Source organism: Tribolium madens, unplaced genomic scaffold, assembly GCF_015345945.1.
Source record: "Tribolium madens isolate multiple individuals breed KSU strain unplaced genomic scaffold, Tmad_KSU_1.1 Scaffold_96;HRSCAF=242;Tcas5.2_LG5, whole genome shotgun sequence".
Taxonomy (NCBI): Eukaryota; Metazoa; Arthropoda; class Insecta; order Coleoptera; family Tenebrionidae; genus Tribolium; species Tribolium madens.
The window spans coordinates 6,344,769-6,361,874 of NW_025401068.1; the positions used below are offsets into that span (position 1 = coordinate 6,344,769).

The 17,106-nt window shown below is 38.9% G+C and overlaps 4 protein-coding genes across 4 annotated transcripts; 2 read left to right on the plus strand and 2 right to left on the minus strand.

Moving 5' to 3' along the window:
- The first annotated feature begins 495 nt into the window (after nt 1-495).
- LOC123012575 (homocysteine S-methyltransferase 2-like) lies at nt 496-8,007 on the plus strand. The gene is made up of 6 exons (XM_044410594.1): nt 496-632; nt 6,708-6,921; nt 6,971-7,132; nt 7,185-7,447; nt 7,504-7,718; nt 7,767-8,007. The coding sequence occupies exons 2-6, from the start codon at nt 6,708-6,710 to the stop codon at nt 7,957-7,959; spliced, it is 1,047 nt and encodes a 348-aa protein (XP_044266529.1). The 5' UTR covers nt 496-632; the 3' UTR covers nt 7,960-8,007.
- On the minus strand, nt 7,966-8,544 carry LOC123012576 (mediator of RNA polymerase II transcription subunit 11). Its single transcript, XM_044410595.1, has 2 exons — nt 8,383-8,544; nt 7,966-8,327 (listed from the first exon to the last, which is right to left on the minus strand). Exons 1-2 carry the CDS (start codon nt 8,456-8,458, stop codon nt 8,005-8,007), a joined length of 399 nt encoding a protein of 132 aa, XP_044266530.1. The 5' UTR covers nt 8,459-8,544; the 3' UTR covers nt 7,966-8,004.
- Nucleotides 8,545-8,833: 289 nt separating this feature from the next.
- LOC123012679 (exostosin-3) lies at nt 8,834-12,287 on the plus strand. Its single transcript, XM_044410750.1, has 3 exons — nt 8,834-9,979; nt 10,024-10,321; nt 10,371-12,287. Exons 1-3 carry the CDS (start codon nt 9,049-9,051, stop codon nt 11,959-11,961), a joined length of 2,820 nt encoding a protein of 939 aa, XP_044266685.1. The 5' UTR covers nt 8,834-9,048; the 3' UTR covers nt 11,962-12,287.
- Nucleotides 12,288-12,466: 179 nt separating this feature from the next.
- Nucleotides 12,467-16,881, minus strand: LOC123012677. Its single transcript, XM_044410749.1, has 3 exons — nt 16,752-16,881; nt 15,942-16,697; nt 12,467-15,895 (listed from the first exon to the last, which is right to left on the minus strand). The coding sequence occupies exons 2-3, from the start codon at nt 16,645-16,647 to the stop codon at nt 12,552-12,554; spliced, it is 4,050 nt and encodes a 1,349-aa protein (XP_044266684.1). The 5' UTR covers nt 16,648-16,697; nt 16,752-16,881; the 3' UTR covers nt 12,467-12,551.
- Between the last annotated feature and the right edge of the window lie 225 nt (nt 16,882-17,106).

Below are 17,106 nucleotides of genomic sequence, written 5' to 3' on the forward strand. Positions count from 1 at the left end.
TTTGCCAATAAAAGCCACAAATATCATTAAACAGTGTTACAATTTTTCTCTTTTAAAAGCCTGTAGCAAAAAAACTTGAAAAATTATTTTTCCAAAAGAAATGAATAGAGTCAAAGTGCAAACTTTAAACCCTCACAACTTCGCAATTTTTATAGATAAATTTTTTTTTTTCCATGTTCCTGGTATCTTATCTTATATGGCATTTTTCCCTGGGGCGCGAGTTCTGGCGTACCCTGTAAACAATTCCTTGGTTTGTTCCATTTTTCTTCTACCTTCTACGCCACTGCCTTATCAATCATCCGTGCCCACTTTGCCTAATTGTGGCATCACATGGCTGGCCAGGTCCGTCTTCAGCCCAGCAGCCATCAAATTGCGCCCATTGACCTCCCACTGCTTCAAAACAAATATCGTCTTGGCGGCGGCGCTAAATCGTGACCTTGACCGTGTTAAAACACGGCCAACAACACACAAATATAAAGATATGAGCCTGTTTGTGAACAGTTTATCATCGCCTATTCTACAAAAAGGAGGAGCGACCGACGCACGGTCGCTATCAGCACATGTTCTAGTCATAACTACTCGTAGTAGAAACAGTTGGTGACGTTTTGTGATTGAAATAAAACGAGGAAATTGTGAGTACCTTTTCAAATTTTATTTCGGGTATGAGGTAGTGAAAATCGGGGCCGGACTCAACTATGTACTAACCCCTGGCGTATTATATCTAATTTTTAGATTTTTCGAGAATTTGACGTTGTTTTGAGCAAATCGAGTATCAGAGGTCAGAGTCGAATGACCTTTGGAGGTTTATCACCCACTTAAAAAAAGTATTGTACAAGGTTATAAAAATTTCAATTTGGCGCCCCAAACGCCAACAATCTTAGGTCAATAAGAATTTAAAGATTTGAGATGCAAGAATATTTCTGATTCAGGGCTTTTGACCTCTTGTGGCCACACAAGATTGCTATCTATTATTAAATTGAAGGAAATTTATAATAAAATTCCTAGCTATTTGCTGATTATTTTAAGAAAAACTAAATTTTAAACTTGTTATATTTGCTTCATATTCATACTTTTCTCAAGTTCAAGTTTAATAAAACAAAGCAGTTTTAAAATTTAGGTTTGAAAAATTTAAAAACAAAATAATTTTAATATACTTACTAAACCTAGACATGCAGTCTCTTAATTTTAAATTGTGAGGCGTCCTCTTGTGACATGGTCACGTGGCTTGATAATGTCATTAAAAGAACAACAGATTTTAAGTTTAAATAAACAAAAAGCTATTTTTATCGTTAGTGACATGAAATTAAAAATTAATATTGCAATGCTGTGTGATGCAATATCAAAACAATTGTTTTGCAACTATTTGTTGTAAACAGGATTACAAACATTTAAATAAATTTGCAAACTTTGTCCGTATCATGGATTAATCACTATTACTTCAGCCTTTTTGGCAACGAGAACAAAATAACACAATTAAATCTACTCGAWTAATAAATTTGAGCGCCGTTAACCGGTTAAACACTCGCCCATTTATTTTTAGYTTCAATCGTCGCAATACAAACTATTTCTAGTTTACACATGTATGTAAATAAACATATTTGCRTCCCGACTCCCGCCTAGGGGAAAGCCCCGCCGGAGTCATCTAAGAAGAAACTCAATCAAAGTTGCTGGTGATTGYTTCTAATGACAGCTTGCCACTTGCTGTTTTCATAAAGAAGCTCATCAGATAGCTTGTTGTCATGTAGATTTTATTTACACAGTGTTATAACACATCCATTTTTCAATAGATGACCTTAGTTTGTTCTTTTTGTTTTAATAAACTATATTTGACATCAAGTTTACATTATGATTATCGTTAATATTCAAGATGGCGTTGTCTGGCTACTGTGATTAGTCTGTATGGAAACGTGATTAAAACAACCTAAATGAGATATTATTGCATAAATTATAAGTGACGAGCCACCCTTGATCCAATCAATATATTGCAAAGATTGATTTTTTTAAAAACCGGACATAACAAGTTATGTTTGTGTTTACTTGAAACAAAATAGATGTTTCTAAAGGAGCGACAAAAGAGATGAAAATCGGCTTAGCAACTGCAATTGTTTATATTTTCCGGATGTTATCAGCTTAATGACATAATCGACTTTGTGTTAAGCTACGATTTTTTGTAATCAAGGTCTCGAGTTCAAAATCTGATGCAACTTTATACAAAATCCCAAAAATTGTTTAAAAAGTGTTTAATATTTTTAGCGACAAAATCTCTTCTAATAATAATTTCGTAAAACTGCGTCGTTCGTGGTTAAATTACCAGGACCGTATCGCGTTGATGTATGTACGAGTTATAGGAGTCCGTTAGGTGAAAATTATGCATCTCAACATCTTGTAGTGAGTTAACGTTACAGTCGGATGTGTAATCAACGACTAATTTCATTACTCCGCCCTGTACCGTCTAATAATTAAACGACCGAGTGAGATGCCTTTTAAGACGAATGGAGCAATACCTAGTCTAGACTACTCCCAAGGTAAATTATCGCAGTCAAATTAAAATTGCTCTGAGACGAATTTTAATAAGCAGCGAGTTAAGTCGGAGAAATTTTCAATTCCAGGCTTCCAACATTTTAAGAGCAATAAAAATGGTTTTAATTTCTGTGGATCCTAGAAAGTCGGCTTGATTTGTTCGCATAGATTCAATGAGCCGGGATTTTTTATCGCCGACTACGGAAACAATTTTTATTATCTGGTTGTATGTCATTTTGAGTGCTTCAAACAAATACAAACGCTTTGTTGAAATTGTGATTAGATTTATTGTTTTTAATGTCTAGAAATCTAACAATTACTTTCTTTTAATCAAACACAATCAATAAATTATTAGAAATAGTGCAATTCTCATTCGAAATGAATAACTTTAAGTGCATTTTTATAAGCAAGATGGTGGACAAGTATTCATAAAATCATATTTACGTTCTTTTATTAACCCCAATTCTGTTTTGACGTTTCAATAAATACAATTTCAGTAATTCAAGAGTTTTTCTTTCATCCCCTAAGGCAAAAATATCAAATAAAAGTTGGCTCTTTTCGTCAATATTTAGTATACCTAATACTGCTATTATATGACATAAGAGTTCGATTTAAGCTTATTATTTTCAATTAATGAAGTGATGTTATCATGTTTTCTTTGCTTTGCCTCAGAATTTTTTTTTTCTACCATTACGATATTTTGTGAGAAAAACTGATTGCAAATGCTATTTGAACAACTAAAAAATAATTTTTGTCATTTTCGAAATACTTAGTGGAGAAAGACAATTTCAAAATTATGTATTTTTCTCTCTGGTGAAAAATGGACCCAAAATGAAAATTCCGGTGCTTATATTTAAACAGAGATTACGAATTATGTCGTCTTTCTATTATTTTTAAAAGGTACATAAACAATGAGTTTAAGATAACAGTTTCCTTAAAATTTAAAAAATCTTATCGCTTAATGTGAGAACAATGCCTTGTCTCGGCCGTCAATTTTTCCCATTCCTCACTTTTATCTAATAAAACAATTAGGAAAAAAGCCACAAGAGTGGCTCTTTCTTTGCCTCATTCGTGACTAGCGATCCAATTTACCTCCTCACAATAAAACAAATTTACATTTTCGCCTGTGGCTGCAAAAACTTGCAAATCCTAAACGAAGTGTAAATTATAATTGGCGAACGTGGAAATGCTTTTACAATGCAACTTCATTTTTTCGTCGTAAACTTTGTGAATAATTAAGACGAGATTCTTATTTTGCTCACGTATTAAATATGACCAGCAATGATATCACGAGCCAAATAAAGTAATAATACAAACGGCGAGACCGTGCTTATCGGTCAAGCTCATTATTCGAGGCTATGTTGGCAACATTGAGARTTATAAATAAACCGATGGGTTTATCGCGACAACGACTTAATTATTATACCGACACTCGAAATTAAAAAGTGCGTTATCAGGTGTTATCAGTCTGGGAGAGAAGGCGAAGTTGCCACCGCAGGGGATGCACTCTCAGGAGGAGATAAATTACGGAAATCAAATAATTTTTTGAGTAAATTTAAATAAATGAGAGATGGAGTTTTAAAGCTCGATAGCGCCATCTCGAGCGTTAAAAATAGTAACAGAAAGAAAAAAAAAATTTAGTAGAAATAGATAATGTTTAAAATGTCGCCTCTAACTTATGTCTACTAGTCGGACGTAAATAAGAAATTATAACAGATTGGTCCGACTAATTTACAAATACTTTTTAATTTTCTTAACCATTAATTTATTTTTAATTTGCTCAACATACAGGTGTCCGGAAAGTCGCACACCTCCGTGACACATCCGGCGATGCCTTAGACAACAAGAAAAATGTTTAAAAAATCTATCTGTAAAAATTTTGAAGTTATAAGAGTTTAAATTTTGCACTTTGACTATTAATCTCTGTTGGAAAATTATTTTTTTAAGTTTTTTTGYTACAGGCTGTTAGAAGTATCCTAAATTGTAACTCTGTTTAGTGTTATTTATGGCTTTTGTTAGCAAAATTTTTGCACCTTTACTAAATAATTATAAAAAACGTACAGGTGCGCCAGAACTCGCGCCCCAGAGAAAAATATCAAGTGCCAGCGGCAATAGGTCGCCAAAAAGTGCAGCCGAAGAAGTAATATTTGCTTGCATAAGAAAGTTATTAGACTCTTAAATCCACCAATCCCAGAAGGGCACCTCAAGGTGTGAAAAATTATATCCGTTGCTAGGTTACAAAGATAATACCAATTTGAACTTCCAAAAAATAGCTGGTCTACTGTAGGTAATTGTAACATTTTTTAATGTCATGTGGGTGACATCACCTGCTAGTTTCCAGTATTTTTCTAGCTAAAGACACTGATTTGAAGAGGTTGTACACGAGTGTAATGAGACAAAATCGTTAATTATTATCAACAATTATCAAAAATTATTTTGAAAACCGACTTCTCTAAAACTTCTTCACAGGTATTGTTCCTTCTCAACTTTTTCTTCCATCTGATATAGAATAACAAAGCCGATTTAGAGCTTGAAAACTAATACATTATCTTTATCAAATGTATTCAATTTATTATTGTTTTCTTCCACCCCCATGAGCTTGCTATAACTCCTTGGTTGCTTTTTTATTAAAAAACCCAGAAGATTGTTGCGATGTGTACATTTATGACGAAATATTAGCATTTTTGCTGCCGGAAATTTCATTGTTTTTTAGTGACTACTTAAATAAAATTCCGTGGGCATTTCAGCAACGCTTTTCGATGAATTTGTGGCTGTTTTTTTGGAGAATGATGTGGTTTGTCAATAACATGACCCCCTTTTTCTCTAGATCAGATCTTTTGAATATCTTCAACATTTAGAAAAGAACAATAACTGTGAAAAAGTTTTAGAAAAGATGGTTTATCGGAAATTTCCAGAATGTTTGCGAATCAAGTTTTCAAAATAATTTTTGATAATTATTGATAATATTAACTATTCTGTCTCATTATGCTCGTGTACAACCTCTTCAGATCAGTGTCTTTAGCGAGAAAAATACTGGAAATTAGCAGGTTTTGACATTAATAACTGTCAAAATTACAGTAGACCAGCTATTTTTTTGAAAGTTCTGAGCAAATTGGTATTATTTTTGTAACCTTGCAACGGATATAATTTTTTAACCACACCTTGGGTTCCCTTCTGGAATTGGTAGGTTTAAGATTCTAATAACTTTCTTATGCAAGCAAAAATTACTTCTTCGGCTGCATTTTTAGCGACCTATGGCCGCTGGCCATTTTTCTATGGGGCGCGAGTTCTGGCGAGCCTGTATACAAGATAATCAGTATCATTAAATAGACATAAAAAATGTCAAATGTCCAAAAATAAAAAATTTTTAATATTCTGGAGGACTACCCAATTACACTCTTTCAAGGAGGTGCACGACTTTCCGGACAACTTGTATATTTTGAATGTAAGACTTTAATGTGGGAGACATTTTAGACTTCTACTAATTGAAAAATTTTTCTAATAAATAAAGCATTTTAATTATTTAATACCATTATCAATTAACGATTTCATTTAACAATGCAGTTAATAAAGCTTTATACTTATTTAGTACCAGTTTACAGAAAACGAATTAAATTTTAATTTAGAATTAAGCTAATTAAGTTAAATTTTCTGCATTGCTAAAAGTCATTTGCCAACTTTATTGCTTTCGATTTTAGGAAATGACATTTTTACCAATTTCTAAAATGACTCTTTCCCCGGCTGTATTATCATCCAATTTCCCGCATTCGTATTATGTATATTTTTTATCATTTTATGGAAATATGTAAATAATAAAGTTCTATTAATACGTATGGAATATGGAATACGTAAAAAATGACTTTTGATCCCCGTTCTCGTAACTCCATTTGCTTCCCTTGACTCCTCCGCACCTCCAATCCGCCCCCAACTGTTACTCATTTCCCGCAAAACATATTCAATATTTCCCTGATATCGAGCACCTGTTCCGCCTTCCCCTATATAAAAATAATTACATCATTGAAACTCCGTTATTGGCATTGTTTACTTTGGAAAATCAACACACGTGTAGATCATCCATTTGCGAGATGAAGGCCACCGGAAAACCTCACSGATACATTATTTTCGTTTTTTCCTCAGTGAATTTTCGCTCGATCGGAGCTAATTAACACGGACGCCGTTTTTTCCAGATGGCACCGCCTGGGGTGGGCAGTTCTTCAGAGAAGCSCCACAATGACACAATGAGTGCAGATGAAAGGGACATTGTGGTCCTGGATGGGGGCTTCGCCACTCAACTGAGCTGTCACGTGAGTCAGCAGATCGATGGTGATGTTTTGTGGAGCGCCCGGTTTTTGGCCACGGATAAAGAAGCTATCATTGACGCACATTTGGATTTTCTTAGAGGTAGAAAAACACAATAAAAGTTGCAAAGAAAAAAAATATATTTTTACAGCTGGAGCTGATCTCGTTATAACTAATTCGTACCAAGCTAGCATTGAGGGCTTTATGGAACATCTTAAACTTACTAAAGAGCAAAGTTATGAACTTATTAAAGAGTCGGTGCAACTTGCAAGAGTTGCCTGTCAAYGGTACAATAAAGAGTTTCCTAATTCGCGTAATAACACACAATTTGTACCAAAAAGGCAGTTTCAAGACTCAATTTTTAGCCCCTCCAATGGTTGTAGGTAGCGTAGGACCTTACGGTGCGTCCTTACATGACGGATCTGAATATACAGGGTCTTATGCTAAAAGTACTCCCGCTGAGACAATGAGGGAGTGGCATATACCTCGAATTCGGGCTTTAGTGGAAGCAGGAGTCGATTTGCTGGCTCTTGAAACTATCCCTTGCAAAATTGAGGCCGAAATGTTAGTAGAATTGCTCAGAAAAGAATTCCCAAACACCAAAGCCTGGCTCTCATTCAGTGTTCGGGTAAGTCCTCAATTATTATTTTTTATTTCAAAAATGATACATTTTTGACTTTGTAGCAAGATGGCAAATCCTTGGCTTACGGTGAGAGTTTTCAAGAAGTGGCTCGCTATTGTTACGACTTGAACCCGCAACAGTTGGTAGCAGTGGGTGTCAACTGTGTGGCTCCCCGACTCGTCGAATCGCTCATTTCCGGGATAAATAAAGACAGGAAAAATCCGGTTCCACTAGTCGTGTACCCTAACAGTGGGGAAAGTTACAAAGTTGAGCTCGGGTAAGCCCCCATCATTAATATAATGATTGTTTTTTAATCAAATTCTAGGTGGATTGACCGAGACAAATGCGAGCCGGTGGACACTTACGTCCAAAGATGGCTCGACCTTGGAGTCACTTGGGTCGGGGGCTGTTGCCGGACCTACGCCACTGACGTAAACCGAATACGTCAAGAAGTGGAAAAGTGGAGACGAAATAAAGCGAAAAAAAGTCACCAAAACGGAGAGTGTACACAAAAATAATACAAGTGCCATAAAAACTATATTTTGTAAATAAATCTATAAAAGTTACGTTGATGAAACGTTATTTCCGAACCCTTGACCATTAGGAGGTTGCACTCTACGTCCTTGCATGTGTTTCAGTTTAAGTCTGTCTAATTCGTTCACACGAGACCGTGCATGCTCTAACCGGTGCCACGCCATTTGAAGAACCTTCTGTGAAGCGTAGCCCGAACCTTCGTGGGGCTGTCCCGTTGACACTTGTGTCAGGTAATTGATCTGCTCTGTTAATTTGTTCTCGACGGCCCCCAAAGTCTTAAGAAAGGTTTGAGTGTGATTTTCGGCTTGTTTTAAGCTTGATTTCTCCTTACTAAGCTCGACGAAAACTTGTCCTGGAATTTTTCAGGTTAGGAATAACGGTTGTGAGGTTAAAGTGTTGAAAAATACCTGCACTATGTAGGCACGTAATTATATCTTTCTCGATAGAGTCGAGAACTTGGATTCGTTCCATTGGCGCGGTCATTCTAATATTCTAGAGGTTTTAACGCAGAAATCGATAAAAATACTTCTTGTTTTGATATCTTTTGACAGAACAATTGACAGAAATACAAGCGCCATCTTCTACAGAAATATGAAAATAGCGTAAATTTTGTGATAATGCCTTGAGGCACAAACGCCAATATCTATGAGAGCTAATTTTTATAATTTAACATTGTATTTTGTAAAATCCAATTAAATATAAATTATTAAAAATTAATTTATAACTTTTTTTTATCTATATAATTTAAAATTATTTAATTAGTTTATAAAAGTAATAATTTTTTGTACTTCGCGTTTGTAGGAGAAGGCGCTTGTTAGAATAAGCGCATTTAGCATTTAGTTTTTACAAAAACAGCAGGGGTTGAGTTGGTCAATCCATTTCTTAAGATCTGTTTATAATTTCTTGTGTAGATAAACAATGAGAATAAATAAGAAATACGCACACCAGCCATGGGTTAATGTACTTGTATAAAAAAAATACTTTAAGGCCCAACAATGGATTTGTGCAAATTAGTGAGGTTATCTACACTCTAATCCATTTTCGGTTGCTTTTTTCTAAAATTTACGCCAACAATGCTGCCTCTCGTTGAATACGGCAAAGAATTTTGCCAAAAGCTCACTCAAATCAAACTATCTCGAATCGTCATTATGGTCTTCATAATTTTAATTTTAACGCCTCTTTTTACCCACTTTTACCTTTCAAACATCGAAAGAAGTTCAAATCATATCACACACGACGCCCATTCGCATTTAGACCTTCCTGAAGACCTCAACGCCATGAAAGAACCAGATTTGAGAATCGGAGTTGAGGAATTAATTAGAATTAAAGGCTCAGTTTTGAGCGAATTGCGAGATATGGAACGCAAACGTCAAAAACTCCTTTTAGAAATCCAGTCTTACACCAAAAACATTGAAGAATTAAAACAAGAACTCGCCCACCAGCAAACCAATCTCAATCGCTTGAAGATCTCAGTGGAACAAGCGGAAGTGGCGCAACGGGAAGCCCTCCAACAAAATACTCCAGACTTAGCCCTCCCAAAGCGCTTAACCGCCGACGAAATCCCCCCAATCCTCCCATCACTCCCGCCATCTCAGATCAAATTTTGCCGGATGTTTTCCTGTTTCGACCATTCAAGATGCTCTTTGACTTCCGGGTTCCCGGTTTATTTATATGACCCAGACCAGTTTCCGGTCATGAACGACGGTTGGGACGTGGATGGTTTCCTCAAGACAACACTGAAGCAAACGCTGGGATACAACCCCCACCTGACGAACAACCCCAAAGAGGCTTGTATTTTTGTTGCTTTGGTCGGAGAGGCGCTGAAAGATGTCGACGACATCAGCGAGAACGTGGGGAATCACCTGAATCTCCCCCCGTTGGACTCCAACGCCCTGAAACGGCTGCCCTACTGGGGTGGAGACGGCCGCAACCACGTTTTGCTTAATCTGGCTCGGAGGGACCTCACCGCTGCCTCAGGGGATGTTTTTTCCTCAGTTGACACTGGTAAAAATAATTCAATTGTTTTCTTTTTTTACATTTGGTTTCAGGCAAAGCCATCTTAGTTCAGAGCACTTTCTCGTCTCGGGTGTACAGGCCCGGTTTTGATTTAATCGTATCGCCGGTTTTGGGGCCTCCAGGAGGCGATGTCTGGCAAGAGTGTCCCCAAATGTTGCCCGCGCGCCGCAAATATCTCTTGACGTTTCAAGGTGAAGTTAAGAGTACCAAAACCCAGACTCCTAACCCCTTACATGGTGACGACACCGACTTGGATCGAGAACACGCCGAACTCGATAAATTTATAATCGAGCATTTAAAAGAGTTGGCCAAGACGAACACTGCCGACAAGTAATTTCATTAGCGCCTCATTTTTTTTAATTATTATGAACAATTACAGGTTCCTGTTTGAATTCGAGTGCGTCCCCGCTAGCGACGATAATGTCAATATTGGGCCCCAAGACTGGGCTTTGTGCGGCACTGATAGCTCTCGCAGGACCGTCCTAAGAGACTCCACCTTCGTGCTTGTTTTCGCTCCAACTTTCTCCGACTTGGTCACAACGACACTGTTACAGGCCCGGATTTACGAAGCTTTGCGTTGTGGAGCCATCCCTGTGATTTTAGGTGGCGACCAAATTCGATTGGCTTACGATGAAGTAATTCAGTGGCGTAGAGTTGCAATTTTTTTACCGAGAGCACGGATCACGGAATTACATTTCTTGTTGCGCGCCATGCCAGATGAAGACGTTTTGTTAATGAGACGTCAGGGGCGGCTCGTGTGGGAGCGCTACTTGGCCTCAGTACAAAGCACACTTGACACAATCGTAGCAGTACTCCGTGATAGGCTGAATATTCCTCCAATCCCCATAGACACAGTAGCGGCCATTTCTGTGTTTAATGAAACTTTCCAGCCGATTCAAGTGACCGTTCCGGTGGAAACGGAACAAGAGGAGAGCTTAGGGCCTTTGGAGCCCCCTTATAATAGTCCCGCGTTTCGCCGAAATTACAGTTTGGGGTTAACACAAGGACACGAGATGTGGAACGACTGGGGAGACCCTTTCCGGTTGTATCCAGCCCTCCCGACTGACCCTCTCCTACCGTCAGATGCCAAGTTTATGGGGTCAGGGCGGGGTTTCCGCCCAATTGGTCAAGGTCAAGGGGGTGCAGGCAAAGAATTCTCCGAAGCGTTAGGTGGTAATAGCCCCCGGGAACAATTCACAGTCCTCCTTCTAACATACGAGCGCGAGCAAGTCCTACTTGACTCAATTGCAAGGCTCCGAGGGCTGCCGTATCTCAACTCGGTTGTAGTCGTATGGAACTCGCCGAGGCCCCCCAGTCCTGAGCTTCGCTGGCCTGATATAGGGGCCCCTGTTCATGTCGTCAAAGCCGCCCGTAACTCGCTCAATAACCGCTTTCTCCCACTTGATAACCTCCAAACGGAGGCGATTTTGTCCGTTGATGACGACGCCCATTTGAGGCACGATGAAATTCTTTTCGGGTTTAGGGTCTGGCGAGAGCATAGGGAACGCATTGTGGGGTTCCCCGGTCGCTACCATGCCTGGGATATCAACACGCAGAACAGCTGGCTGTACAACTCGAACTACAGCTGCGAGTTGAGTATGGTTTTGACGGGGGCGGCGTTTCTGCACCGACATTACTTACATTTATATTGGAAATGGTTGCCTCAAGCAATCAGAGATAAAGTGGACGAGTACATGAATTGTGAAGACATAGCCATGAATTTTCTGGTAAGTCATATAACGAGGTTGCCGCCGGTTAAAGTCACCTCGAGGTGGACTTTCCGGTGCCCGGGCTGCCCTCAAAGTCTCTCCGAAGATGATACGCATTTTCAAGAGAGACACAAATGTATTAATTTTTTCTCACAAGTGTTTGGGTACACGCCGTTGCTTAATACCCAGTATAGGGCCGATTCGATTCTGTTTAAGACGCGTATACCACACGATAAGCAAAAGTGTTTTAAGTTTATTTAGACAATTGTGATTTTGTACGTAATTTCTATTTATTTTACTTTAATGGCTGGAAAAACAAATAGTAGCCACTGAACAAAGCTATTAACTTAATAAAAAAAAATAAGTTTGTTTTTTCCAATGGCAAACCCACCTGTTTTAAGTAATTGTGATTTAAAAAAAATTACAATTTTAAAGCAAAATTTTATAGGAACCTGTAATCTAAATACATTTAAATGTCAGTGATATTTAGAAATGTAACGTGCCATTCTGTTTTTAATTGTAAATACCTCTCTACTTCTTTTTTTTATTGTACATACGTCATTTTTTATTAAACGATTATATTATTACTACTGTATTTTAAAAAATCCCAAATCTGATATAATGTAATTTTAGAACTTTAAGAACACATGCCGCTGAAGTTCTTAGAAAGTGAAATTTTTTCAATAATAGAAGTATATTTCAATTTTAGATTTTTTTAATAAAGTAACTTAGAAATGTTTGTGAAAATGATTTGCTAACATTTGTCTTTCGTATTCGTTTAGTAAAAACAACTTTATTAAAAAACTAAATTTACAAATAGAAAAATCATGATGATGATCCAATATCTTATTTCAGTCCTTCTTTCCCGACTGTTCCATTACTTCGAAAAACCTTTGTTCCACATCCTTCGTCCTACCTGAATGCTCCTTAACCGAACTAAGATCCGAGTCAGTCAAAAAAATCGGCTGGCCCTCTTTCTTCTCCCCATACCCCGCAATCGGCGTCGACGTCATCCTATTATCATCATGAATCAACGACATCCCTTGTGAATCACTCATCGACATAACATCCGAACTACTCGAAATCTTACTCAAAAATTCCCTTAAGCTCAATTCCCCACTCTCTTTCGAGCCGCTCGAACTCGACGTCAGTGCTAACGCTTCTCGCGTTTTCTTCAATGTAGGAATCGCCCATTCCATTCCGATACTCATCAACATCGTCTCCATTGTTTCCATTTCGGAAAAGTCACTTGAATTTGACGACTTATCTTTGACAACTTCGGTTAAAATATCGGGGACTTCACCAGATTTGGAACCAGCAGAACTGGGCCTCCCTTTGGGACTTTTGCTCCGCTTAGGTTTGATAGGACTTTCGGCTTTGGCCGACAGTTGACTGTCGGCTTCGATTATAGTCGACAGTTCGTGTGGAACGACAGGTTCGGGAATCGGCCGCAAGGATTTAGTAGGCGGGGGACGCTTTTTCCGTTTCTTTTCCAGGGATGGTGCCTCGAGACGGGGGAGTTTCGGAATGTCTAAAAGGAGGGGAAATGACGTGGAGGGTGTTTTGTCATCTTTAAGGCTAACTGATGTTTTTTCGGACACTTGACCGGCAGTCTTGCCCTCTTGTTCATCTTTAACTAGCTTTTTTTCATTGAGGAGTTTAACACAAGTGTCGTCTATTTTTTGTAAAAATTCCTTGGTGCTTTCTAAGGAACAAGTGTGGTGTTTATTTTTGTTATTTTGTTTACTATCTTGTAACAGCCGTTTCAATCGAGTTAAAAGCTCCTCATCTGTCGGTTCTTTCACTTCGACTTTCTGTTTCTCAACCTCCAGTTCYTCTTTACTCAACTGTTTCAATTTTTCGGCATAATTATAGTCGATATCTAGCAGTTTAGCATCAATATCTTCTTGTTTCGGACTATCTTTTTCACCGCTCTTGTCCGGTAATTGCAAATATGAAGTGAGGGTTAAGTCCTTATCACTGCCACTACTTCCAGAACTCATCATTTTCTTCTTATCGGCACGCACCTTCTCAATCATTGCTGTCAAGCTGGAAATTTTTTTCGTACATGATGCCGCCATATTGGCATAGTCTTGTATTTTCCTTCCTTCGACTTTAGTACTTGAGTCTAACTGAGTACAAGATTTAAATTGTACAGACTTGTCACCCTCGGAGGTACTTGATGTAACAGCAATACTCTCACTAGTGTTGTAATGTCTACCACTCTCGTCAGTTTCGTAACTCAATTGTTTTTGCAAGTCTGCAACATCCAAATTGTAGTACCTCATCACGTTTAAGAGTTTCAAAAGTGGATTGTTACTCGGCATTTCAACCACACTATGACTCGGTGTGGACACATCACTCGCTGTACTGACTGTCAAATCATCAATACTAGCCCTCGACATATTCAACAGTTTTTTAATGTAAACCAAAAGTCTGGGATCGAGTTGTTTCGCACTCGCTCCGCTGGAAACAGTACTGTCCATAGTCCTCGACATCTCTCCGACTTTTTTCAAAACGGATGATTTGTCGCTCCGCCCAGATTGTGGGGGCTCTAAATATGAAGTGCTCGAACTCGACGCAGTCCTAGTCAATTCCTCGCGCCACGATGCTGGCCTTTCAGCGTCTTTTCTCTCCTCAACTTCCGAAATCACTTTGACACTCTTCTCTGTAAACGGCGGCTGTACTACGACTTCCGGCTTTTCCCCGTCTTTGATTTTGATCACCACTTCGCAGATTTCCTCCGAACTGTCTTTCTTCGGACATTTGCATGTATCTTCGACTGGGGTGTTCACGTGAGGCGAAGTTGCTACACTTCGGCCTGACTTTGGGCTAGTTTGGGTACTACTGTTTTGTCTTACGAGGACTTTCCGCGAAGTTTTGCGTTTTTTGCGCGGACTGGGGACAACAGCGGTGCTTTTTCGACTCGGCTTCGTTTTGACTGTTGTGGATTCCTCTTCAGGGATTACATCACTGATGGTGGGGGAAATTGGGCGTTCGTCTCGACTTCGTTTCCGTCGAGGATAATCTGTCGATTTCGACTTGATTTCGTCGAACTGACTCGAGCTCTCTTTCGAAAGGGTATTTTCAATTTCTTTGAGTAAATGACTCTTTTGCGACTTCAGGGTGGATAATAAATGACTCAATTGTTCGGTACGGTTGAGATTGGTCGAATCTTTGGGCTCGAAATCGACATCCCAGGCTAGATTTAAACTTTGATTTTCTCCCCGATCGTCATTTTTTCGCGGGAGGGTCACAGTAGCCGGCTTGTGACGCACTAGTAACTCTTCATAAGCGTTATCAAGCCTGTTTTGTCTCTTTTTTTCTAATTCTTCCAATCGAACCCCCGACATATGATACTTCTCTTTATCGAGACCGATCTCTGCAATGCGTTCTTGTTTTTGTAAAACTGGGAGTTTTTTCATCAAGTCGCGATACTCTCTTTGGATTCGCTCCTTTTCTAAAGCAACTTGACCTCTGAGGTGGGCCTCGCGGTCTCTCTGACGCATCTTTTCGTACATTTCTTCCTCACTCAAGACATTTGGTGAAATTACGAGATTTTCGTCCTCGATTTTTTCCACTTGTGAAGATTTCGGGAGGTAGAACTTTGTGTAACGGTTTGGATGGTCGTAGAATTGCACTTTTTGAGGACTTGGGCCACCTCCAAAATTACTTGGACGGTTTTTAGTCGATTTCAAAGTAACCTTAGGTTTTGACGGAATGTCTGGTTTAGGTTTAATCACCTGATCGGGCCTTTGCGGTATACGCTGTGTTTGCCTCAAACTACTATCATTAGGCTTCAAGTTAGCATCCTCTCTGTTCGTGGTGTTCGTTTTTTGAGGGATCGTAGTTGCAACTACATCGTCCAAGTTCTGAGGTTGTGTGTACGGTTGGCCCTTTTCCGATTTTCTTTCATGTCTCACGGACATTGCCGATGGAGCCCGAACCTCGGGTGAATTGTCCATTGTTACCGGTTCAACCCCGTGAAAGTGTTTCCCATGACACAAACAGCACGGACATAAACCAATTTCTCTGGAAACTTCCTTTTCAGCAAAATTACAATAATCCGTTTCTGGTTTAGGAATCACTCGGCGTTTTATTCGTTCGGAAATTCGAGTATCGTGGGGAAATTCGGATGTGCTCGGAAAAGTACCTTCATAAATGTTCGTTTGTGCAGCTTTATCGCTTGTCGGAACTGAAATTTTTTGAGTAAAAAGGACGTTTCTATTAAATTTTATTACCTTCAAAAATTGTGGGACTTGTTTGTGCCTCCGTGGCCACTTTCCGTGGACCAGTAACCCTCCTAGTCGCCCCCAAATCCGAATTCCAATCAGAATCCTCTCCCAATCCCTCCAACAGCGGCACCCGATTCTCACTGTCAGAATCAAACACTTGTATCTTTTTTTTCTTGAAGGGACTTTTCTTCTGTTTTGTCTTTCTCACAACAGCATTTGACCGACTATTTTCTTCATCTCGCGCTAATTTCTTCCTCTGAACAGGCACAGCCCTTTTCAAACTTTCCTCATTTCGCTCAATTTGCAACTTTTGAGCCGCTTCCCGTCCCCGCTCTTCCGCAACTCTTTCCCAGATCTCTTCATCTTCTAAAAACGCCTCTTCTTCATCAGCAACCCTCGCCGCCTCCTTGTGTCCCAGCCCGATCTCATCAAGCGCCTCTTGGTACTGATTTTGCAACTCTAGCAACTTTCGCGCTTGCCAGTTTTTTAACCTGACATCTCCATCTTTCTCAATTTGTGACAACTGCTTGGTTTTCTCTTTCTTTAGTTTATTGCGGACAGTTTCAGCGATATCTTTTGATTGTTGACGGACYTGTTCAAGACGCATCAAACGGCGTTTTTCGAATTCAGTTTTCACGGGGTCGTAAGAAGTCACCATTTTACCGCGATTTATACGCACGGGGTTGCCGGAGACAGTTACATTGATGGACATTTCGACGGTTGAGGGACATAACCTCAAAGTATGCTTGAGGAGTCCATAACCTTGACAAAATCAATGTGAAACATGCAACAATGAGCTAAATAAAAGGTCGTTACCATGTTTTGTCGGTCAAAATTAATTTTAAGGCAAAAACTGGACTAAAATGCCAAATAAAGAAAATTAAATTCAAATTTTGTAAACGTCAGCTGTCAAGTCGGTTTGTTTTGATGCTGCAGGGGAGCCAACAGAACAATGTGTTTACTGAGTCTAATAAATTAAAGACAACAAAAACAAACTTCGTTGTTCGCATTTTTTGTTTCAAGTTTGAAATATTTTTTGTCTTTTCCTGTGTTAAGAAAATTAGCATTTTATTTTGGTGGGTGATGTTGATGTTTTTCATACCAACTTAAAAATTAAATTATAAATATTAGGGTAAGTCGGGGACGGGGTAAAAAGCGCATTTTTTTTGTA

Coding starts and splice junctions, on each gene's coding strand:
- LOC123012679 (XM_044410750.1), top strand. CDS start 9,049: ATGCTGCCTCTCGTTGAATACGGCAAAGAATTTTGCCAAAAGCTCACT. Junction 9,980..10,023: donor TTTTTCCTCAGTTGACACTG/GTAAAAATAATT, acceptor ATTTGGTTTCAG/GCAAAGCCATCTTAGTTCAG. Junction 10,322..10,370: donor AAGACGAACACTGCCGACAA/GTAATTTCATTA, acceptor GAACAATTACAG/GTTCCTGTTTGAATTCGAGT.
- LOC123012576 (XM_044410595.1), bottom strand. CDS start 8,458: ATGACCGCGCCAATGGAACGAATCCAAGTTCTCGACTCTATCGAGAAA. Junction 8,328..8,382: donor TACGTGCCTACATAGTGCAG/GTATTTTTCAAC, acceptor GAAAAATTCCAG/GACAAGTTTTCGTCGAGCTT.